The 24,999-nt window shown below is 40.2% G+C and overlaps 1 protein-coding gene across 1 annotated transcript in view; it reads right to left on the bottom strand.

The window, feature by feature from the left end:
* Nucleotides 1–22,770, bottom strand: part of DSTN (destrin, actin depolymerizing factor) — a 39,014-nt gene extending 16,244 nt beyond the window's left edge. The window contains exon 1 of the mRNA XM_004472393.5: nucleotides 22,657–22,770. Within this exon, the coding sequence (XP_004472450.1) occupies nucleotides 22,657–22,659 (3 nt within the window). The 5' untranslated portion in view covers nucleotides 22,660–22,770. The remainder of the gene's footprint in view (nucleotides 1–22,656) is intronic.
* Between the last annotated feature and the right edge of the window lie 2,229 nt (nucleotides 22,771–24,999).

Genomic DNA, 24,999 nt, shown 5'->3' with positions numbered 1-24,999 from the left:
TAGAGAATTGTGAACTTACAAAACAATCACATGCATTGTGTAATTGCATACAACATCCCTCTACCAAAACACTACACTGTTGTGGAACATTTGTTACAAACTATGAGATAATATCAGACTATTATCACTAACTATGGTCCACAATATACATGTGGGGTATTTTTTCCAGACGCCCCCCCCCCCCATTATTTCCACAGTACATCTTTGGCATTGATTCAAGAATATTACAGTACTGCTCTTAACTACAGTCCATAGGTTATATTAATTGTGTTTTTCCCATACTTCTCTACTTTCTTACTAATCGCAATCTATTTTTGCTCTCAAGATTTTTCTCCCTGACAGTGCAACAAATTTTGGTGCTATGTTCAGAGATCCTTTAATGGTCTTTTTGTTGAAATTTTGCAACTGGCTATAAACAACTTTTTAAAAATAAATTTAAAATAAAAACCAAATTTGATTTTGCTACTGAAATTGGATTTAACAGCTGAGCAGTTAATATTTTCATAATCTAGCATTAAAATGAATGTTTATATTTTAGAGAAATACTGAAATATGTTACTGATAGGCGAAGACCTTTTCCATTAGGTTAAAGCACAGTGTAAAGATAAAATAGAAGTGTATTTCACTATATTAAAACTGCTTTTTTCCTTTAGTTTTTGTCAGATCTACTATAATGCTTTTCATAAAACCACCAAAATTAATACTTGAGTTCTTAGCCATCTTCCTAGATGAATTTATTATTTCTATATAATTGGCTTCTTTTGTAATCCAATGTTTATAAAATGTAGAGGCCAAAAGCCTAGTCCGTTTCTGTTGGCCCTTGTACAAGGCACGGTATAATTTTAAACAAACCCCCCTTCAAGTAACCTTTATTTTTTAGAGCATTTTAGGTTTACAGAAAAGTTGTGCAGAAAGTATATTATATAGGCATAACTCAAAGATATTGCATGGTTCAGTTCCAGACGACCGCAATGAAGCAAGTATCACAGTAAAGCAAGTCACACAAATTTTTTGGTTTCACAGGACATATGAATGCTGTTTATACTACACTGTAGTCGATTAAGCATATAATGGCATTATGTCTAAAAAGATAATGCACATATCTTAATTTAAAAATACTTTATTGCTAAAAAATGCTAACCATCTAAGCCCTCAGCAAGTTGTAATCTTTTCGCTGACTGAGCAGGGTGGTGGTTGCTGAAGCCTGGGACAGTTGTGGTGATTCTTAAAATAAGACAACAATGAAGGTTGCCGCATCTATTACATCTTCCTTTCAAAAAATATTTCTCTATAGCAAGTGATGCTGTTTGAGAGCATTTTACCACTAGAACTACTTTCAAAATTGGAATTGATCTGCTCAAATACTGCTGCTGCTTTATCAACTAAGTTTATGTAATAATTTAAATCCTTTGTTGTCATTTCAACAGTGTTTACAGCATCTTCACCAGAAGTAGATTTCATCATTTCAAGAAACCACTTCCTTGTTCATCCACAAGCAGCAATTCAGACCCATCTTCAGGCACCACTTCTAATTCTAGTTCTCTTGGTATTTCCAGCACATCTGCAGTTACTTCCTTCCTCAAAGTTTTGAACCCCTGAAAGTCATCCATGAGGTTGGAATCAACTTCTTCCAGACTCCTGTTAATGTGATATTTTTACTTCCTCCCTTGAATCACCGATATTCTTTATGGCATCTGGAATGGTGAATTCTTTCCAGAAGGTTTAATTTACTTTGCCCAGATCTACCAAAGGAATCACAATCTATGGCAGCTATAGCCTTATAAAATGTATTTCTTAAACTGTTAATAATAAGATTAGAAAGTCTAAATGACTCCTTGATCCACTGGCTGCAGAATGGATGTTGTGTTTGTTAGCAGGCATGAAAACAACATTTATCTTATTGTCCATCTCCATCAGAACTCTTGGGTGACCAGGTACACTGTCAATAAGCAGTAATATTTTTAAAGGACTCTTTTTTTCCCTGAGCAGTAGGTCCCAATAAGGGGCTTAAAATATTCAGTAAACCACACTGTAAACAGATGTGCTGTGATCCAGACTTTATTGGTCCATTTATAGAGCACGGGCAGAGTAGATTCAACCTAATTCTTAAAAGCCCTAGGATTTTCAGAATGGTAAATGAGCATTAGCTTTATAGACTCCCCAGCTGCATCAGCCCCTAACAACAGAACCAGCCTGTCCTTTGAAGCCAGCGACTTCTCTCTAGCTATGAAAGTCCTAGATGGCATCTTCTTCAATGGAATGCTGTTTTGTCTATATTGACAATTTATTTTATTAGTCAGGGTTCTCTAGGGAAGTAGAATTGAAGGAGGTATCTGTAAGTACTAAGGGATTTTATAAAATTCTCTCACATGACCATGGGGATGCTCAAGTCCAAATTCCGCAGGCAGGCTGCAAACCAGGGGCTCGATGAAGGTTCTCGGTGAGTTCTCAGGAGATCCTGGCTCTCCAAAGTCGAGCTGGAAAATTCTCTCTGAATGCTGAAATCACTTCCCCTTTTGAGGCTTTCAACTGATTGGATAAAATGTCACTCACTGCTGACAACAATCTCCTTGGTTGACTGTAGATGTATCAGTCATCTATGCAATCAACTTACTGATGATTAAAGTCCATAAATGTCCTTGTATTATAATTAGCCCAGCGTTTTATTGACCAAACAATTGGGCACAATTATGTGGCCCAGTTGACACATTAGCCTAACCATCACAGTCTACCCCTTGTCAACCTGGCAGCCACACACATCACCTTAAACCATACTTAGTCTCTAAATAGCAACAAAAACAGACATACACATATGTATTTCTGCCTAATATACTGTACCGCACCGCTGGATCTGCTGGATCACATGGCCCAAGCGTTAGTGCAGCTTGCACAGCAGCCTAGACCTGTCACAGAGCTTCCTCTTATTCCGATTCCCAATCAAAACTAGCAGCTTTTCTGGTCACACAGTAAATGGGTCAGAGTAGCACACGCAAATGAGGAATGTGTTGTCTCCAAAAATCTGAAGAGACTAAGTGTTGTGCCTCTTTTTTGGTCATAGGAGAGGCCAGATGCAACAGCTTATCCTTCACTTTAGAAGGGATATCTTGACATGCCCCATACCTCTGGACACCCAGAACTTTCACCAAGGTGGAAGGTCCCTGTATTTTGCTGATTTATCTCCCATCCTCTCTCATACAAATGCCTTACCAGTAAGTCGAGTCTTTGCTACTTCTTGCTCACTAGGGCCTATCAACATGATATCATCAATATAATGGGTCAGTGAGAAGGAGAGATGATCAAGTTCCCTGCAGATAATATTATGACATAGGCCTGGAGAATCGATAGTTTCTGAAGCAGGACAATGAAGGTATACTGCTTGCCTTCCCAGCTGAAAGCAAACCGTTTCTGGTGGTTCTTACTAATGCCAACTGAGAAAAAAGCAGTTTCCAGATCAACAGCTGCATAACAGGTACCAGCAGATGTGTTGATTTGGTCAAGCAATGAAACTGCATCTGGGGTAACAACTGTGACTGGAGTCACCACCTGGTGAAGTTTGTGATGATCTATAGTCACCCTGTAAGATCCATCTGTTTTCTGCACAGGCCAAATAGGAGAGTTGAATGGAGATGCGGTAGAAATCACCTACAACCTTTTACCAGAGTAACTGTGCACTGAAGGAAATGATCAGACATTTCAGGGATAATTAAACATGGCTCAGAAGTGACATTTCCAGGATACCCAAAATGTCACTGTGGTCCACCAGAGAGGGTAGGGGCTTATGGAAGTCAGGTAATTGATGGAGTTTTAGCCAAGGTCCATCTCATAGTGGGTCCACTGGGTCCCCAGACCCATTCTATGTTTATTTCCCCAATTCCAGAATGTATAACTGGAATAGACCACTGGACCCACTGTGACACGGACCTGAGCTAAAATGCCATCAAGCACTGCTCTCCATAAGCCCCATCCCTTGTACTCCAGGCTGACAGTAGTTTTGTTCATACAGCTCTCTCAAACAGCTTGCTGGTTTGGCATGCAAGAAGCAGGGGTCCAAGCTGTGAGACAGTAACACTTTTTGCAAGTCTTTCCTGGATAACTGCATTTTCAATTCTGGCTTAAAAGTTCCAAGTTTAGTTAATTCTTCAAATGGGGCTTCGACCATCTGGAGGCTTGATTTCCAGGGACTTGGAAATTCTGGAATCAGTTTCTGGTTTCTTTGTGCCCAATAATTCAGTTATCAGCTTATCTCTTTCCCCTAACATTTTGCTATAAACTGCAAAGAGAAGCAGGCTGCATTTTCCACATATAGCTTGGAAATCTCCTTGGCTAAATGTCCAAGTTCGTAATTTCAAAATTCTGCCTTCCATGTAACATCAGGAGTCAATCTTGCTAAGTTCTCAGTAACTTTAAAATGCAGACTGCCTTTTCTCCAGTTTCCTATCATAGTTTTATCATTTCCTTCTAAGGATTTATCGGAAATAACTTTAGGCTCCACATTCCTACCATTGGTCTCTTCAAAGCAGTCTAGGCCTTCTCCATCAAGCACATGACAATTTTTCCAAAAAATACCCCTTACCCATTTATAAAATCAGTCCAGTATTTTTGGTAATTGCAAAAGCACAACCCCACTTCCCTGGTACCAAATTCTGTATTAGTCAGCCAAAGAGGTGCTGATGCAAAGTACCAAAAATCTGTTGGTTTTTATAAAGGGTATGTATTTGGGATAAGAGCTTACAGTTAAAAGGCCCTCACATGCCCAACTCAAGGTTGGTTTCTCACCAAGTCTGTTGCCACATGCTGAAGCAAGATGGTTGCAGATCTCTGCAAGGGTTCAGCCTTCCTCTCTCTCAGCTACAGGCTGGCACAGGACTTGTCTCTCTTCCCTGGGCCACAGGGTCAAAGTTCTCTCCTGTCATCTATGGAATTCTTTCTCTTTTCTCATGTATCTTCTTCTGTGTGTCTTCTAGAGTGAGTGTCCATTATATAGCCCACCAAGGGATTAGGGACTTAACCTGAGCTACACCCTACTGGTCAAATCAAAGACCCAATCTTAACACAATTTAACCAGACATTTCTGCTGAATCTAATATAATCAAAAGGAATCACACCCAGAGGAACAGACCAGTTTACAAACATAATACTACTACTTTTGGAATTCATAAATAATATCAAACTGCTACAGCTCTTAGTGTAGACATCTTCATTAATTATCTTAGCTAGATATGGATAACTTGCTGTAGCTTCCACATCAGCACTTGCTTCTTCACCTTGCACTTCGATGTTATGGAGACAGCTTTCTTTTATTAACCCTCACGAGTGAGCTGACCTCTTCTACCTTCAAACTTTTCTTCTGAAGCTTCCTTACCTCTCTCAGCCTTCCTAGAATTGAAGAGCATTAGGGTCGTGTTCTGAATTAGGCTTTGGCTTAAGGGAATGTTGTGTTCTTCTATCCAGACTACACCATATCAGCGGTAAAACTGTTTCGTGTATTTACTGGAGTAGCACATCAATTCCTTCACGAACTTGCCTTTTGGGAAGTGGACTTGGCCCAGTGGTTAGGGCGTCTGTCTACCACATGGGAGGTCCGCGGTTCAAACCCCGGGCCTCCTTGACCCGTGTGCGGCCGGCCCACGCACAGTGCTCATGCGCACAACTGCGTAGGGGAGCCCCACACACAAGGAGTGTGCCCCGTAAGAAGAGCTGCCCGGCACGAAAGAAAGCTCAGCCCAGTGCGAAAGAAAGTTCAGCCTGCCCAGGAATGGCACCGCACACACAGAGAGCTGACACAACAAGATGACGCAACAAAAAGAAACACAGATTCCGGGTGCTGCTGACAACAACAGAAGCAGACAAAGAAGAACACACAGCAAAACAGACACAAAGAACAGACAAGTGGGGGGGGGGGCGAAGGGGAGAGAAATTAAAGAAAAAAACTAAAAAAAAAAAACTGCCTTTGCTTTAACAACTTGCTTTACCTGTTTGGCACAAGAGGAGCTTTCAGCCTCTCTTGGCTTTTGACACACCTTCCTCACTAAGCTTAATTATTTCTACCTTTTGATTTAAAGTGAGAGATATGGAAATCTTCCTTTTACTTGAATTAAAGAGGCTACTGCCTCTTTAAATTAATATTGGCCTAATTTCAACATTGCTGTGTCTCAGAGAATAGGTAGGCCCTAGCAGAGGGAGAGAGATGAACGAACATAGGTCAGTGAAGCAGTCAAAACACTGTTTCATTAGGTTTGCCGCCTTATATGAGTACGGTTTGTGACACCTCAAAACAATTAAAACAGCATAACACCAAAAATCACAGATGACAAATCACCATAACAGATATAAGAAAATGTTTGGAATATTGTGAAAATTACCCAAATGTGATGCAAAGATATGAAGTGATCATATGCTGTTGGAAATACGGCACTGACAGACTTGCTTGACAAAGGGTTGCCACAAACCTTCAATTTGTAAAAAGCACAGTACCTCCAAAGCTGAATAAAGTGAAGCAAAATAAAACAAGTATGTCTAGATATCATTTAGCTTTAGTGATAACTCAGCATCATCAAGCACCTGTTATTATACTATACAGTGACAGAAATGCCTCCAAGAGTAAGGACTTCAACTACAGTTTATTAAAATAATGAAGCTGATTATTCCTGGGGGGCAAGGAACGAAATCTTCGGGAAAATTCAGATATATTCTATTTTTTAAAGCACATATTCTGAGTGTTAATTTTAAAGAGTCAAGGCAATCAAAATGAAGAATGGCCATAAAGTTTCAGTCAGGAAGACCTGACTTTAGGCACTGATTTTAATTCATAGACATGACAAAATATTTTTACTACTGGAAGAGAAAAAAAAAAACAACTTCATTTTGGGAAAGAAGTAATGAATTTTAAATACAAGGTTTATTAATAGCAATAAAGGCAATTTCATTTTATTCAATATTTCACATAGAACTATTTCAGGTGAATCATACAATTAATTAGGAATGTTTTTTTAATAAATTGAACAAAAACACATAAGGAATGTTTTAAATTCTAATTATTCAAATCTTATAATTTAAGCAAGTTAGGCTAACTTCTCTAAGTCTCAATTTCATCATCTGTAACATGGAAATTATGATAATCCTGACCTTCCAGGATTAACAACATATGTAAAGCACCTAAATACAGTGCCTAACAATGGCACCATTCCGTAAGTGTAGGCTCTTAGATTATTAATCAGAAAACTTATAAATGCTCATTTACTCTTTTAGTTACCAATGTGGCCAATTCTTATTGAAGCCTTTGGGTAATGGAATACTATGGATAAAAGAAATTCAGACAGCTTAAAACTGACATGTGAAATAGTCATTTCTATCTGTTCTCTAATGATCAGAGCTACAAATAAAAAGCAAAACTTACATTTGATGCCCATCCCTTCTTTTTTCCCATGACTATTAAGTGGTTAAGCAGCAAAGACATGCAAAAGCAGAGAGAAGAGTCCTAACACAGTAAGATTCAAGTATACTACCTTCTACCCTTCTCCTAGACATCATTCCCATCTATAGCATTAAAACAAAATCCGCAATGATGAAAACTGGAGCTTATAGTAAGACTGAATAGCTTACACAACAAATCCCTAATCTCTTGATAAATTCAAAATATCCAAAGCTGCTCTGTACAGTTCTATAGATTGTGCGTTGCCCTTGAGGGTGCGTGACCAAGGAAGCCAAGACAGCTAATTCAAGTTCATGCTCCACTAGGCAAGTCAAATGCCAACAGGGCTGCAACTGCTCAGAGGGGCGCAATCTGCTTGCCTCCTGAGGCTGCATCACTCAGGAGAAGCACCAGTTTCTAATTTGCAAAGTCACCACATAAGGTATCAGTGATCCAGAAAAGTCCCAAGTTAATTCTTTGCCTTAAGGTACTGGTTCATTCCCCCCCCCCCCCCCAAAAAAAACAAGGTGACAAAACCGTTTTTTGCAACCCATCCCCAAAGTAAAGAAATTCTTCATTCAATTCACAGCAAAGTATAAGCTATGCCCATGAGACAGCCCATGCAATCCAAATAGCAATTCTACTAGCTATACACTAGTGTGTAAGAAATTCCAATAAAACACCTTTATGGTGTTCCAATAAAACACCTTCATGGGGGAAAAATGCATTCACTGAATAACCTAAATTCTATAGACAACCACTCTCACCCAATCCTCCTCGCACACACAAAAAAAGACCCTTAAAACAAGATAGATATATAAATATAAAACAAAATTAGATATAATAAAGCCCACTTGCTAAAAATAATTTACGTCACCCACTGATATTGTACGCAATCTTATCTATAAACAACCCTAACATGATTTGTTAACAGGTTTCCCAGGCCAACTGGGAGAATGAAAGTCAAAAGGGAGGGTAGGAGCAGTAAGAACAAAAAGGAGCTTTATAAATTGGAGCTTTATAAATCTGGTAGTGAGAGAAAAGAACACTCCCCCACCTCTCTTGCCTGCCCTTCAACCACCCCAAAAATAGAAACTAGATAGGAAAATGGGCAAGAGAAAAAAAAGGGGGAAAAAAACCTAGGGATAGTAAGCACACTAGCAAATACTCCTATGCCATTACTGTTTTCTTTAAACAGCTTACAATTTTCTTCAGGAAAGACCCCTAAGAATGCCTCAGTAAGCCCTTTCTGCGCTACCTCTCAGCCTCCCTTCCCACAAGATCTTGTGATGCTTTACCGTCCTTCTTTTCACTTGGGGAAGTACTTCAAGGTTTGGTTCAGATTATCACCTCCTCTAGGAAGGCAACTTTTACTTGGCCCCCCAAACACCACTCCTTAATCTAAGTCATGTGATCTTTCTTGTACTAATACAGAACACAATTATTTCTATCACAGTACTCTTACCATGCTGTCTCTTGGTTGATTTCCTCACTAGACAGTACTACATTAAGAGCATGAACTATAACTCTTAATATCTTTATCAATCCCCTCTGCCCAACACACACAATCCACCTACCCAGAATTATGAAGTTGCTTAATAAATGTTTACCCAATCAATAAAATATCAAAGCATTTTTTTAAGATTTTGTTTCTCCCCCCTTCCCCACTTTGTTGTTTGTACTCACTGCTGTGTCTGTTCGTCTTCTTTTAGGAGGCACTGGGAACTGAACTAAAGACTTCCCATATGTGAGGGAGGTACCTACTGGCTTGAGCCACCTCCACTCCCTGTTATTTATTTTTAAAGTCATTGATATGCACTTTTTAACTTTAAAAGTATCCAATATGGGAAAGAAGAGGTAGCTCAAGCAACTGGGCTCCTGTCTACCATTTGATCTAGAGTTCAATGCCCAGGGCCTCCTGATGAAAGCAAGCTGGCCTGTGTTGCGAGCTGGCCCAAGCGGAGTGCTGGCCTGCACAGAGTACTGCCCCGAACAGGAGTGCTGGAGTGCTGGCCCATGTGGAGAGCTGGTGCAGGAGGATGATGCAACGAGGAGAGACAATAAGAGACACAGCAGATCAGGGAACTGAAGTGGCTCAAGAGAATGATCGCCTCTCTCCCATTCTGGAAGGTCCCAGGATCAGTTCCTGGAACCATCCAATGAGAATACAAGCAGACACAGAAGAACACACAGTGAATGGGCACGAAGAACAGACAACGGGGTGGGGATAAAGAATAAACAATAAATAAAAGTGTCCAATATATAAGCGTCACTTAATTTCAGGATAAATACTACATAAATCATCAATGTACACATTAATCAATATGCGAAAGAGTATGATAAATTTCAAAATTTCTGCAAACCACAGCCTTGTTCAATAGTGGTTTGATTCTGCAGTTGAAAAATGGAAAGGGCACTATTTAATAGTAAGATGTACCTAATAGTTCTATACAAAAGTGGAGAGAGTGACTTTTTCAAGGACTTATCAATGTAAGAAAAAGATCTTTACAACATTCTGCCTCATCCTTCACTAAGACAGGAAACAAAGAATATACCCCTCAAATGGGGAATGGACCACTACTCAGCAATAAAAAGTAACGAACTGCTGATAACACAAATAATACATTATACTAAGTGAAAAGAAGCCAGACTCTAAGCGTTTGACTGTATGACTCCATTTATATGACATTCTTGCAAAGGTGAAACTAAAGGGACAAAAACAGATTGGGGGTTGGGACTGGAAAAGCAACTGACATTGGGGAATTTGAGGACTGAACAAAGAGTTATCTTTATTCTAATAATGACTACAGAACTATCTATGTTTGTCCAAACTTGGAGAACTTACATTAAAAAAGATGAATTTTACTTGGTGTAAATTATACTGAATTTTAAAAACAGGAAAAATAATTATACATTATTTCTAATCTTTACTTCAAGAGCAACAATAATACTCTACTCTCCTTTGAGAAAGAGCATGCTGAACAAACAATAAGCTAAAGGTAAAAGATCTCCCTTCGACAATCTGGCACAGCTGTCTCTGGATGGTCAGGTAGTAAGTCATACAGGAAACAGATTTCATGTTTACAGTTGTGTAATAACTATTAAAATCCAGATAGAAGACACTATCTGGATAGCGTCTTCACTCCCCAAACTCCTCAATGTTTGGTTAACTGATGTACCTGTTTAGTGGTCACACCATTTCTAGCCCTACCAATTCCTCCTTAAATGTGTATTTCAAATCTACTCCCTTTCCTCTCCTCTCAAGATCGCATATCACTCCCTGGATTAAAATTCTTTAATTACTCCCCAGCACCTACAAGATAAAGTTCATATTCATTAACAGAGCATAAAAGGCCCTTTATTGCCTGAACCAACCTACCTTTCTAGATTTACCTCCCACACTTCTATTCCGGAACCGGTATTACTCACTCTTGCTTTTCAGAAAGCAGCTTCGTCATTTATATCAAGGGCCGTAAGATAACCCAGACCCTTTGGCCCTGTGATCCCACCATTAGGAATTTATTCTAGGGAAATAATCTGCATAAGATTAAAATCAGACAACCAAAATAAATCAAAGCAGGAGAAATGCAAAGTAATTTATAACATAGCCACAGGATAGTTTTTGATGCAACCATTGAAATCATGTGTGTGGAAAGTTTTTAATGACATGGAAGAAATGTTTTACCTAGAGTGGAAAAAGAAGCTGGTATAAGTTATATAACCAGTGTAACCTCAACAATATAGAGAAAAATACAATCTCCAATTTTGTCTCTAACAGTGATAATAAGTGATTTTACTATCTTCTCTCCAGTTTTCTCTGATGAACATATTTTTAAAATCAGAGGTATACATACACAAACCTTTTATTTGTTTTTTGAGTTATAGAGAGGAGGGTATTGAACCTGGTACCTCACTGTGGGAAGCCAGGGCTAAACCACTGAGCCATACTGGCTTCCCTGAGTTAGTTTTATTGTTTATTTTGCTTTTCTTCAGGAGGCATCAAAGTCAGGACCTCCCATTTGGGAGGCAGGAGATCAACCCCCTGAGCCACATCCACATTCTACACAAACTTTTTGATTCACTGATTTCATGTCTAGGTTTCTGTTTTGAAGAAATAATGAAAATGCAGGGTGTTTTGGGGTGTTAAAAAGTTTCTGAGCAAAAAAATTACACAGCATTACTTAGAATAGTGATTTGATGAGGATAATTTAATATTATATAGTCAAGATACTATTATCACTGTAGTCGTTACCATTTAACAATTTTAAATTTTTTTTAATCTATTTCATATACCGCAAAATTCATTTCATATACCGCAAAAATCATGTATGACGGTTTTTAGTATGTTCAGAGTTGTACAGCCATCACAAGCTAATTTTACAACATTTTCAACATCTCAGAAAGAAACCCCATACCCACTAGCAGTTACTCCCCTTTCCCTCTGCCACCTGCCCCAGGTCTAGGCACCCAATAGTCTATACTTTCTGTCTCTACTGATTTGCCTATTCTGGACATTTTATATTAAAAGAATCATAATACGTGGCCTTTTATGATTGGCTACATTCACTTAGCATAATGTTTTCAAGGTTCATCCATATTATAGTATGTACCAGCAATCCTTTTTTTTTTTTAACCTCCCCTCCTTGATGTGTGAGTTTGCTGTCTGCTCTCTGAGTCCATTTGCTGTGTGCTCTGTGTCTGCTCATCTTCTATTTAGGAGGAACTGGGCACCAAACCTAGGACCTCCCATGTGGAAGAGAGATGTTAAATCACCTAAGCCACCTCTGCTCCCTGGTTTGTTGTCTCTCTCATTGTCTAACCTCTTTGTGGCTCTTTGTTGTGTCACCTTATTGCACCAGCTCACCTTCTCCAGAAAGCACTGGGAAACGAACCCAGGACCTCCCAGTGGCAGGTGGAAGCCCAATGAGACACATCCACTTCCCAATCCATTACTTTTCACGATTAAGTAATATTCCATTATATAGACCACGTTTTGTTTAGTCATTCATCAACTGATGGACATCTGGATCACTTCAACCTTTTGGCTAATACAGGTAATGCTGCTACAGTCATCCACATACAAATGTTTGCATGGTCTTATGTTTTCATTTCTTCTACATCTAGGAGTCAAACTGCTGGATCATATGGAAACTCTAAGTTTAACTTTTTGAGGAACTACCAGTTTTCCAAAGCAGCTGCACCATTTTATGCTCTCTTCAGAAAAATATGAGAGCTCCAATATCTCCAAATCCTCACTCTCTTTTTTTTAATGGCCATTCAATGGGGGTGAAGTGGTATTTCGTAGTTTTGAACTGCATTTCCAAATGGCTGAGAATGAACATTTTTTCATGTGCTTACTGGCCATCTGTATATCTTTTTTGGAGGCATATCTATTCAAATCTGTGGTTCATTTTTAAATTGAGTTGTCCTTTTATTGTTGAGTTGTAAAAGTTCTTAGTAAATTCTTGAATCAAGTTCTTTGTCAGATACACAACTTGCAAAATATCTTCTCTCATGATGAATGCACAAATATGTGACTATACCAAATACCACTGATTATACACTTTGGATGAATTGTATGCTTTAATAAAATGTATCAGTAGAATTGATTTGTTTAAAAAAATTAGTTAAAAAACAAAACAAAAAACATGATTCACCTAGTGAACTGAGAAAAATACGTACCTTCTCTGTTCTGTGGGTTGTCTTTTACTTTCTTGATGGTGTTCTTTGATGCATACAAGTTTTTAATTCTGACGAAACCCAATTTATCTATTTTTTCCTTGCTCATTTGTGTTTTGGGTGTCATTTCTAAGAAACTACTGCCTAATGCAAGGTCACAAAGATTTATGCCTATGTTTTCTTCTAGAAGTTTAATAGTTTAGCTCTTACATTTAAGACTATGACCCATTTTGAGTTAAAACGAGTATGGTGTAAAGTAGGAGTCCTAATTTATTCTTTTGTATATGGATATCCAGTTGTCCCAGCACCATTTGTTGAAAGGAATATTCTTTCCCCCATGGAATTATCATGGCACCCTCATCACATTAAACAATATTTGATAATATAGGAAATGAAGACTATGAAATTGTTATACATGACCACAACTCACTCTGACAGCCTTATTTCCATTATAGTATTCATTAAATCTATAATCATCTTACTCATTTGTTTACTCACTTCTTGCCTGTATCCCCTACTAGAAAGTATATTTCACACAGACAACAACTTTCTTGTATACTCCTGAACCCTCATGGCCTATAATAGTACCTGGTTCCTAGAAGGCACCTAACAATTACGTACTGAAAGAATGAGCATATATGTAAGTACAGAAAATGGGTTGGAAATAAATGGACCAAAAGTTAATACTTCAGTTGGGATTGCTATTACAACTAAATCTTGCTTAATGTTCAACACAGAACATGTTTATTTAATAACTTATAATCAGATATGAAATTAAGGTATTTTAAAAATCTGTAGTACTTCTGGATCAATTTCTTATTCCTCAAAGTTCTAAGAATCTCAATTTCTGCCACACTTTTTATTTTAGTTTCCTTTACATGTCCCTAAGCATGATATCACCATACCCCTAGTAGCTCAGATATAAATCTTAGCAGTTATCTTTGATGCCTCTTTCCCTTGTCACACATCCAAATCATCAGTCAGTTCTGTTAGCTCTACTGTCAAAATGTTCAATCCTAATTCAAGCCACCACCATCTACTGAGTAATAGCAAAAGTTCTCTTTTTAAAAAAATAAACTTTACATCTGAAGAAGTTTTGGATTACAGAAAAGTTACAGTGAAAGTATAGGGGGACAGCCATATAACTGATCCCATCCCCCTCCTACATTTTCCCTATTAATAATATCTGACATTAGTGTGGTACATTTGTTACAACTGACGAACCAATATTGAAGCACTGCTATTAGCCAAGGTCTAGAGTTTACCATTATGGCTTATATTTCACACTGTACAATTTTAATGGCCTGTATCCACCACTACCATATCATGCAGAATAATTCCAATGCCCTATGTTCCAACTATTCTTCCTAGCCCTTCTCCTCAGAACCTCTGGTAACCCCAACTTTATAACAGACAATTAGAAACATGTTTTAATGCACTCCTCCCACTCTTTTCATTTTTTCTACAATTACTGAACTGTGCACTGGTGCAATAAGAATATAAAAGAGAAATATAGGATATAAAGATTAGTAAAAACCTAGTCTAAAGGTATGTCCAGTTAGAGAATGATAACAAAGTTTCCTGGGGTTGTAATAAAACATTACAGCAAGTTTATTGTCTCATAGTTCAGGAGGCCAGAAGTCCAAAATCAAGGTGTCAGCAGAGCTGGTTCTTTCTGGAGCCTCTGAGGAAGGTATTTGCTCTGGTTCCTGGTGAATGCTGGCAATCCTTGGTCTTCCTTGGCTTGTAGTTGCATCACTCCATTCTCTGCCTCCATGGTCACATGGCCTTCTCTGTGTTCGAATCTTCCGCTCCTTTTTCCTGGATTTAGGGCCACCCTCACCCAGCATACTACCTTGATTATATCTGCAAAAACTACTTCCAAATAAGGCATTCACAGGTACCAGGGTTTAGGACTTGAACGTATGTTTTGGGGGGGTCACATTTCAACTCACTACAGTCACATATGCAAGTAGGAATATTACATGGTGTTAGACTAGCAGAAAGACCTCTATGCCTTGACAGCCCAAGGTACTGAGTGAGTCAGTATGAGGGGAGGGGACAGGAAGGAATCATGTCAGGAAGGTCTTCCCAGAGCCAGACCTTGAAGGAGCAGTTGCCTTTCCATCAGTCATGTAGAAATCCCTTTTCAAGGAATTGAATAAGTTGATTTTAATTTTTTCTACCCATATAGCTAGTGATGGGGGGGGGGGGAACCTGCTCACCTAATTAGGATCTAAGGTTGTCATTATTTTTTATTATTTTTGGCCAATACTGATAACCATTTTACTATGTGGCAGGCACTGATTTAAACTAGTTACATGTACTATCGACATATGATTATTGTGATGGTAGGTACTACTATCATTCATATTTGGAAAAATGATGAAATTGAGGCTCAGAAAGGTAACTAATCCAAGGTCATACAGTTAGTAAGTGGCAGAGCCATGATTCAAAAAACCCAGGCAGCCATACTCCTGAGACCAAAGTCTAACCACTTCTCAGTATAGATTAACAGAAATGATAATACCTACTTTCATCAGACTGCTGTAAGGATTGAATGAGATAAGGTAAAACAATGCCTGACATAGTAAATACTAGTTAACTAAATTGGCATCACTTCCTGTTCTTTCATCTGGTAGGTCTTCAAGTGCTTTTCTCAGTTGGGGATGTTTCAATGAGCATTAAATATCATTCAGTTTCATATTTTAGGAAAAAAAAAGAACTGGCATTTATCGAGGTGTTTCTGGAGAGTTATTTTAAAGATATTACTCTACTAAAACTTGCCTTATCTATCTCAAAGGATTTTCACTATAAAACTCAAATTAAATTGTAATGCAATACAGGTTACCAGGGGCCAGGGAGGGCGTAGGCAATGGGGAGGTATGCTTAAAGTATACAAAGTTTCTGTTTGGGTTAATGGAAATGTTTTGGTAATGTATGGTGGTACTGGTTGTACAACATTGTGAATTAATTTAGTAGCACTGAATTATATATTTGAAAGTGGTTAAAAGCAAATTTTAGGTTGCTTTTGTTACTGGTATAAATTTTTAAAAAATAAGACTGTATAACACAAAGAGTGAACCTTATTGTAAACAATGGACTATAGTTAACAGTACAGTTACAACAATGTTCCTTCATGAATTTTAACAAACGTACTATAAGCTCTTAATAGGGTGGTATATCTCTAATTTTAAAAAAATGTAATGTAGTATACAGAAGGAAGGTACTATTTGGTTCAGTTTGGTATTATTTATGAATTTCAAAAACAGATATTGGATTATGCTTGTAAATTGGTCTATACCTCTGGGTATATTATATTATATTGGATTCAGAGGTTTCACTATTACTTGATTAAATCATGATTAAGGCTTTGATAGCCACATTAGTAGAATGTTGCCCACCAAAGGGGTAGGGACTCACAGAGAAAAGAACATGATGGCAGAGGAGGCAGTTGTGAAGTTTTAATGCTGGAGCTCCGAAAGTAAACACACAGAGGAGACATGAGGAAAGAGAGAAGACTACTAGACACAGCAGAGGCCCCAGGAAAAGAGAGGAGCCTTTTGCCTGGTAGTTTACTGCCTTGTGGAGAGAGCAAAGCAGCTGAGCCCAGAGACAGACGAGACTTATCCCAGCCTTCTGCTGATATTGGAAGAAGCTGGGACTATGGAGCCTTAAGAGGAAGAAGCCTGAACCCTTACAGAAGTCGGCAGCCATCTTGCTCCAACACATGGCAATAGACTTTAGTGAGAAGTTGCTTTATGGCCTTGTGACTGAAGCTTCTACCCCAAACAAATACCCTTTATAAATGCCAAAAGATTTCTGGCATTTTACATCAGCACCCCTTTGGCTAATACAAGTATTAACCTCAATTTCCACAGCATTAAAAGTAGCTATGAGAATAGAAGGTAAAAAAAAAAAAGTATTCCAACTCCACAGGAACCTATCCTCTGTCATTATTAAGAATAACCACTCATTCACTTTCATTCAGTGTCATCTGTTGTGGGCCTAGAGAGGCATTCTTGCTACTGAAATGTACAAGCCGTTCTTAATTGAGCTCAGCAGCCTAGTTTCACAACACATCTTCCAAAGTGCCCTGAAAGGAATTCATATGCTATCTTGGCACTTACTAAGGCATGTGCAGAAATGCAGAGAATTAACAGTTTTGGTACCCACACTACCTCCACATTACAAATTAAATAGGCCAATCCATAAAAGCTTGGTCCATTAAAATAGCCATGTGTGTGACTAGTGTGGCTGGTCTAGTATGACAGAGGAACTGGTTTTTAATTAGTGTAAAATTTTTAAACTGAGTCTCAATTCCATTACTGTGAAGCTTTTAAGTATATGTGGAGCAATCTGGATATGTGAATCTTTTTAACTATAAAGTCTATGAAATCTAAATACAAAGTGTTTCTGATGAAAATTTAGGATCTGAATTGAGATGTGCTGTTAGTATAAAATATGCACTAAATTTCAAACACTTAGTATGAAAAAAAAAAGAAATGTGGGAGCAGAGATGGCTCAGTGGTTGAGCACCTGCTTCCCAAGTAGGAGGTCCTGGGTTCAATCCCTGGCTATGGTACTTCAAAGAAAAAAAAAGGTAAAATGTCTCAATATTGATACTGATTAATTGGTTAAATGTTGATATACTATTGCAGTTATTTTGGATTAAATGTTACCTTTTCTTTTTACTTTTTTTTAACGGGGCTACTGGAAAGTCAACAAGTTATACATATGGCTCAGATTTTATTTCTACTGGACAATGATGATCTAAACTTGACTTCAATAATTCGGGATTCCTCACTGATTCAAAGCTCCAACGGCTGACTTAAAATAGAGCCCAAGAACAAGTTGATGGAGTCTATCAGCCTTTACCTGTGTGCTCTCTCTTTAGCGCTTTTACAAGAAAAATGTACCACATGAAACCATTTAAAAATTAACCATTATTACATTTACAAGTTGGCTGTTTTCTGACAGCTAATCAAGAAAGGAATAAGGGTAGGAAACTTTCTTTTTGGGTTAAGTACCAATCTACAGCAATGTAAAAATATTGAAAGGAGTAAGCAGTCTTTCTTTGATGTGATCCAAAAGAACAAATATAATTACAAGAGTTTTAAATGCACGCTGCCTGCTATAGTACGGACTGAAGTTTCTTTCATATGCTCATCCTATGCTTTGTGACAAGAGTTCTTTCACAGGCCCCTTAAAAAAAAAAAAAAGTCCCAATTTTCAGCCTTTTCACACCTTCAACTAGAGACTAAAATCTGATTTTTTAAAATGTCCACTGTATTTTTATTTAAACCAATTGCTCTTTTAAAAATCTAAATTAAAAATGGATTTTTCAATTTTAACATGCCAAAGCAAATCATGTAACTTTAAGCATCGTATCTGTCTAATATTAGTTAGTATAAGACTAATCTTTAAGAGTTAAGAATCACTCTGCATCAAAAAGGACCCAATTCAATGTCGGTCTTTATGCAGATTGCATCATGAATATAAGTTTCTCAGAAATAGTGAGATGAACAAACTTGATATGGTTTTTTCTAAGTCTATCTTGATGTAAAATCTCAAGATAAATGAACATGAGAGTTTACACACAGAATTCGAAGTGAATTCTCACTTCTAACATCAATGTAAAGGGGCAGAAACAGGAAAAGCTGAGGTTAAAATTATTTCTGAAGTTAGGTATAAATCTTTAACTAGGGCTTTCATTGCATTCCAGAGAAGAATATTATACAGGGGAAGAAAGCACAAGAAACTAAATAAAAGATCTTCTACTTACTTATTATACTCCATGGTTTATGTATGCAAATAGAGAAAAACCTAGTTACTCAAGAGATTAAAATGTTGCTTTGCAAATAAAAACAATTTACATAGGCTAAATGCAGATTTTCAAAAGTTTCAAGATTTTTTTCCAAATTTCAAATGTGGTACATTTACATTAAAGTATATTAGCTTTTAATTTAGAAACACATAAAGTTACATTAACATAAACACACAAATACTTGGAGTCTTCCTGTATACTGAGTTAAACGCTATTTTGATTTAAACCAATTCTACTTATAAAAAATAGCCATGGTTATTTTTGTTTTGTTGTGCCTATTTGTTTTTAATATTTTGTTAGAAACATTTTAACTTTTTACCTAGGAAAAAGGGAGATAAGGATGAAAGGTGAGGGGTTTTAACCTCCACCGCCCTTGGCAAAGAAGGAACTCCCTCCAGCCCCCACCCCCAAGGATCACTCCGCTTTCTACCACTATCAGAAGCCAGACAAGGGCGAGCAGCTAGAATTCAAAGAGTACAGAACTTCGGCTACTCAGGGGTGTAAGAAGCAAGGCACGGAAAGAAACGAAAGCGCAAGAGGAAGGAATATTAGTCCTGAGTATGAGGTACTGGCATCGACAATCACATTCCTTGCTATCTTCTTTATGCAGAGTTTTTTTTTATGACTCTACAAAGCAGCTTAGATATTCAGTGTCAGGTTCACAGGATGCAGCAGGCAAATAATCATATGAGGCGATAAGGGACATGAAAAGACCCTTAACTCACTACAAACCAAAGAAACGCAAATTAAAAGGAACCATTTCACACACAGATTGGCAAATGTTTAACATCTCATACTAGCAAGTGGTAAAGGAAATGGAGAAAGACAAAGGTTTTGGGAAAGGGGCAACTGCAAAGGGCCCTGCCCGGGCAAATTCCCAGATAAAACCAGCCCTGTATGCATCCTCAAGACTCTCTTGTTTACCTGAGTCCATAAAACCCTAGGCCTCCTTCCTTTTCTTCCAGACTTCCCCATTAATGAGCCTTCTCCCTATTTCCACAGCCTGGATAAAATCATCTCCTTAATTGTTGAGTGCATTATGCCTTTGACAAAGGAATGCTTATCCCTGGGGAGGGGAGAGGAAAGGGTAAGGAAGAGGATGCATATTTTGTTGTAATGGTAACATTAAAAAAAGCTGAAAATATGGCAAAATGTTAGCCTTTTTTTTGGTACAATGGGATCTGTTATTTTGTGTGTTTTCTTAAAATATTTCAGTCAATTTTTAAATTATTTTAAGCTTGACACAGAGTCTGAATAGGTGCTTTGTCAAGGCAATTAACTCTTCACAGTCTAATTTTTTTGTATGTTAAACAGACATAGTAACACAAGCCCAACCCATTTCCCTGGTTTGTAAATCACTTTGAGCCAATGAGCTCAGTTAGGGCAGCATTACATTAGGGTAAACTTAATAGTTAGATTATCATGGAGGTTTAATTGTTTCAGGGGCCACACTACACTCCTACTTCCCAGACAGCCACTAAGTTATGCTGCAAATGCATTATCACCAGTTACAAGGGTGCTTGCCGGTGATGTCTCAATCCTTACTCATTAGAACTACCTAGGCAAATAACCAGAGGGATCTGATGATAGGCTGGTAAATAATTATATAAGGAAGCTGGCAAGACCCGTGCGCGCGCATGCGCGCGCGCACACACACAAAATGCTTTAGGGTGTGTAGAGGAAAGGCTTTTTTCTTAGCGGGGGAAGGTGGGGCGCTGTAAAGCGAGATGTTTGGAAACATGAAATCTCATCTTAAAAGTGCCCAGAAAGCGATATTTTGCGTTAGTTTCAAATTACTTAATTGCCAAGTGCGTCTAGAAGACCTGAGTACCAGGAAGTGATTTTGCTAATTTAGAACAAACCCATCAGCAGTTAATATTTAATCTTAAAAAAAAAAAAAAAAATTTAGAAACTTGGAACCTAGCATCTAATTAACAGATCTAAAAATTTTCAAGTATAGATGGGAAGTGCAAGAATCTGGGATAATACAAGAGCTCGCCATCTTCACAATATTCTCTAAAACTGGACTGAACATTGTGTACTCATAAAGTTAAAAATTAAAAATTTAAATAAAAAAAAAAAAAAAGACCAAGAAAGCGCTCTTCCCAGGCCTGTAACCTTTAAAAGTGGGTGGTCAATATCCTGAACGTTCATTCTTTGCAAGCATCTGAACAAGAGTGCCTTGTAAGGTCTTCCTGACCTCCATAAGGCCAACAAATCTGGCTGTATATGATTTGATGTCCTTACACTTAATTTTCATTTCTCCCCCTCCCCCCAAAAGCCACTAAATATAGCAGACCCTATCTTCATTTTATTTGAATGTAAACAAAAGAGGGAAGTAGATTTGTATGACTAACTAGATTTTATTTTCAAACAATTAAGAGGCTCTGTTAGCAACTCAAAAATATATATATATAAAATACCGAATCAGAAGACCTCTCAAACCAGAAGCATTTTTATCAGAGTGCTTTCAAACTGATGAGAACTCAAAGTCCTCAAACTCAAATGATACCCTGTATAAAGCACTTTTCACATCTAGAGTCGTAAATTAGTCTTAAAATGCTGATCCTCCTCCCAGTTGATAGAATTAAGCCAAAGAACCAAAACCTGAACAATTTAATAACAAATTCGTACTACATATCTTCAGTCGTCAAGAAACTATCACTTCTATTCTTTTTTTCCCACTATTAAGTCAGCCTGCATATTCATGAGAGCTGCAAAACTTTAAAACAAAATTGTTACTCAGTGAAAACATTTTGTATGCGGATAAGCTGGTACCAACTGCTTGAAGGCAGACAGATGCAGTAACAGTGTAACATTTCTAGCAAAGTCTGGTAAGCCTTTGCCTGCAAATCATTGACCAAAAATGGTAATAGTGTGTGCACACTAAAGAAATAACAAAACGCTCTACCTGATCGTCCAAGGGCATGGCAATTTAGAGGAAAAAAACATGTAATTAAGCACAGTGACCAGCACCTAGAATACTGAGCCAGTGTTGCCTATTTTAGTGACTGGGATAAGTAAAAGGGGTTTTGAAAAGCTTCTCCATTTGCTTTTATTAGCAGCGCAGTATCAGGCCCACACCTGAAAACACGAAATTCTGGCAAAGCCTAAGTGTTTACAGGTAAAAGAAAATTTCTAACTACTCAGAGACAGACATGGCCGGGAAGGGGTTAAAGAGGCACTGCCAAGCTTGACAGGCTCGACGGGAGCGCGGCAGGAGGCCGATGGCCAGATACGACGAACAAAGCGGCAGCAAGGCCACCTTGTTTTTCCTCGCTTTTCCAGGGCCACGTTCGTTAGCGACCACTCCGCGCTCGGGAGTTGTTCGATCAAAGCCTACTTTCCCTCACGGAGATGGACAGGCTGCCAAGCCGGTCCTCAAGGGCCAAAACTCGCACGAGGCACCGGCCGCCTCGGCGCCCGGCCGCGGGGAGGCCCGCGCTCCCCCCACCCCCCGGTCCCGATCGACTGAGCGAGAGCTCGGGCTGCGAGTGCTCGACCCGGCAGGAACCCGGGCCCGGGGAGGAGGAAGCTCGGCGGCCACGCAGCGCTGCGGGCGCGGGGGAAACGCCCGAGGCGCCGAGGGCCCGCGCGCGCGGCGGAAGCGCGAACGCCCGGCAGCCCCAAGAGCCCCTCCCGGGGCGGGGCACTCGCCCCTCGGCGCGACCCCACGGAGCCCCGCCGCCGCCGCCGCCGCCCGCCTCGGCCCCCGCCCCCCGGCCGCCCTCCCACTCACCATCTTCGCCGCGGCGGTCGCACGGAAGCAGGGAATGGAGCGGATGGGCGCCGAGTCTGCGGAGCGTCGTCCTCACGGAAGCGGGGCCGAGCGAGCGAGGGAGGAAGCGAGCGACGCGGCGCGCGAGCCTACCAGAGGGGCGGGCACGCGCCCCGGGCTCAAACGCGCCTGCGCACGTCCTGCGCCGCCCGCCGTTGCTAGGCAACCGGCCGGCCGGGCACCGCCCTGCCCCGGCCGCCCTCCCGCCTCCCGGCGGGCGGGGGTCCTCACCTGCTCGAGGCTGGGAAAGGAGGCGTCCCCCGCTGCCCAGCTCCGCTCTGGGGGAGAAAGAGGGCACGGATCGCCCTCACCTGCGGGGCTCGGGACGGGGAGCTGGGGCTGGCCCCTGCCCGCGGGGGGTGGGGCGGCCCTCCCCTCCCCCCCCGCGGGCGGGGTCACGTGACGCCTCGCCAACTGCGCCGCCGATAGCCTTATATGGAAGTAGCTACCTGGCCAGGTGTGCGCCGCCGCTGGGGCGGAGCCTGGGCAGTGGGGTGGGGGGGGGAGTGTGGAGAAAGGGTGGGCGGGGCTCGGGAAGGGAGAAGCTGGGAGGGAGGATCCGCCGCAGCCGCGGCTTGGGCGGTGGCGAGGGGGCGCTTCCCGCATTTTTTTACCTACTTTGGTGCGATTCCCGCCACTCTCCCCTGATTGGCCGGGTCCGTCGGGCCCTTGGGTGAGGGGGAAAATGTGCACATTTTTCCTCCTTCCTGAGGCGATCGTGGCAATTCACAGTGCTCTGTGAGTCACCGCTAATTTCAGGTCTGGAAAATAAGGAGTGACTTATTTATCTTCGGGAATTGCCCGGGGGAGAAGGCCCGCAGGGGTGTGGCTGGGAAACTGCAAAGTTGTCTTGGGGTGGTGGCGCCAGCCCCGCCTCTCCGTTTTGGGGGTTTTTAATTGGGGATTGTGTTTTTTAAATGGGTGGTGGCAAAAGAAACGGTATTCAGAGGACCAGAAGGAATCCCAAAGTCTTTCCTTTCCTTTTTGAGGGTGTTTTTGTGGGAAATAAAAGGAACAGATAGGCTTTACAAGTGGGATGATTATTTAACTTTTATTTTAAGTTTTACTTAATTTAGGCTACCGAGAACATCATGGCCTCGACCAAAACTATTTTGGTTCTCCAGATGTGAGGCGTTTGGACAAGATGGTCAGCATGTTTTGTTTTGTTTTTCTGGGCACTGTATAAAACTTAAGTTGCATGTGGTCTTTTTTTCTGCCCATTCAGTGTGGAAACCCATTTCTCAATACTGTCCTGGTTGATTTGGTTTTTTATTTTTTAAAGAAAATAATCAAGGGACAATTCTTAGCTTTTACCACTTGCTACAAGATTTCTGGCAGGCTACAGCAGTGGTTCTGAAATTTTAGCACACACCAAAATCATCTGGAGGACTTCTTAAGAGAAGGTGGGTCCTACCCCCAGAATTTCTGACAAATATATGTGGAGTAGGGCCCGAAAGTTAGTATTTCTACCAATTTCTAGGCGACATAATGCTAGCCGTTCCCAACCACACTGTGAGAACTCCTAGGATGCTGAGAAGGAGCCCACCTCTATCCAAACTGCAGCTGGATCCCTTTTCTTCTGTCTAGCTGATATGGGTGGTGGGGGGGGGGGGGGCCTGTGTGTTTCTCCATAAATAACCTGGACTGTGTGTGTAAGCTAAATGTGTTAATTCAGGCTTACCTGGAATGTGGGGGTATGTGCTAATTCAAGCTTACCTGGAATGTGGGGGGTATGTGTTACCTAGAGTGTATGTGTTAATTGAGGACCTATCTGATACTCAGATAAAACACTTGAAACTCTAACAAACTAACAGAAAGGCCTTTTTCATATAAGCACCGTTTGACTCCCCACTCCTACATCCTACATCCTACATCCAAAGATCCTATTCGGTGCTTGGGTTTTTGAACAGGAGTCCCAAGCCCGGCCGGTCATTAATAAATTTTTCTTCCCAAGAATATTACTGAGTCCTGACCTTCCATCGGTAATCATTGAATCTCTCTGCTTCCACAACATAGTACTCAATGTCCCCTCCACCCCATAAACTTCTTTTCTAGTGCAACACTGAGTCTTGGTCATTTAAGGACACGTCTGCCTGCTCTAGCCGCTCTCTGCTGCATTTCATTCCTCCACTCTACCATAAGCTTTGTGTCCAAACGTAAGAATCTGAGCATGTCATTTCCAGTGCCCACTGCTCCACCCAGTCTAAACTTCTTGCCCTTGCTCTTTGTAACTGCCATGATCATGGGCTTGCCTTTCTCAGCCTGGAATGTTCCTATCACCCCTCCGGTCTGTGAAGACGTCTC

Source organism: Dasypus novemcinctus, chromosome 24 (genome assembly GCF_030445035.2).
Source record: "Dasypus novemcinctus isolate mDasNov1 chromosome 24, mDasNov1.1.hap2, whole genome shotgun sequence".
NCBI classification, from domain to species: Eukaryota; Metazoa; Chordata; class Mammalia; order Cingulata; family Dasypodidae; genus Dasypus; species Dasypus novemcinctus.
Note: the sequence above shows the minus strand (reverse complement) of the source record. Positions and strands in the feature narration are given on the sequence as shown.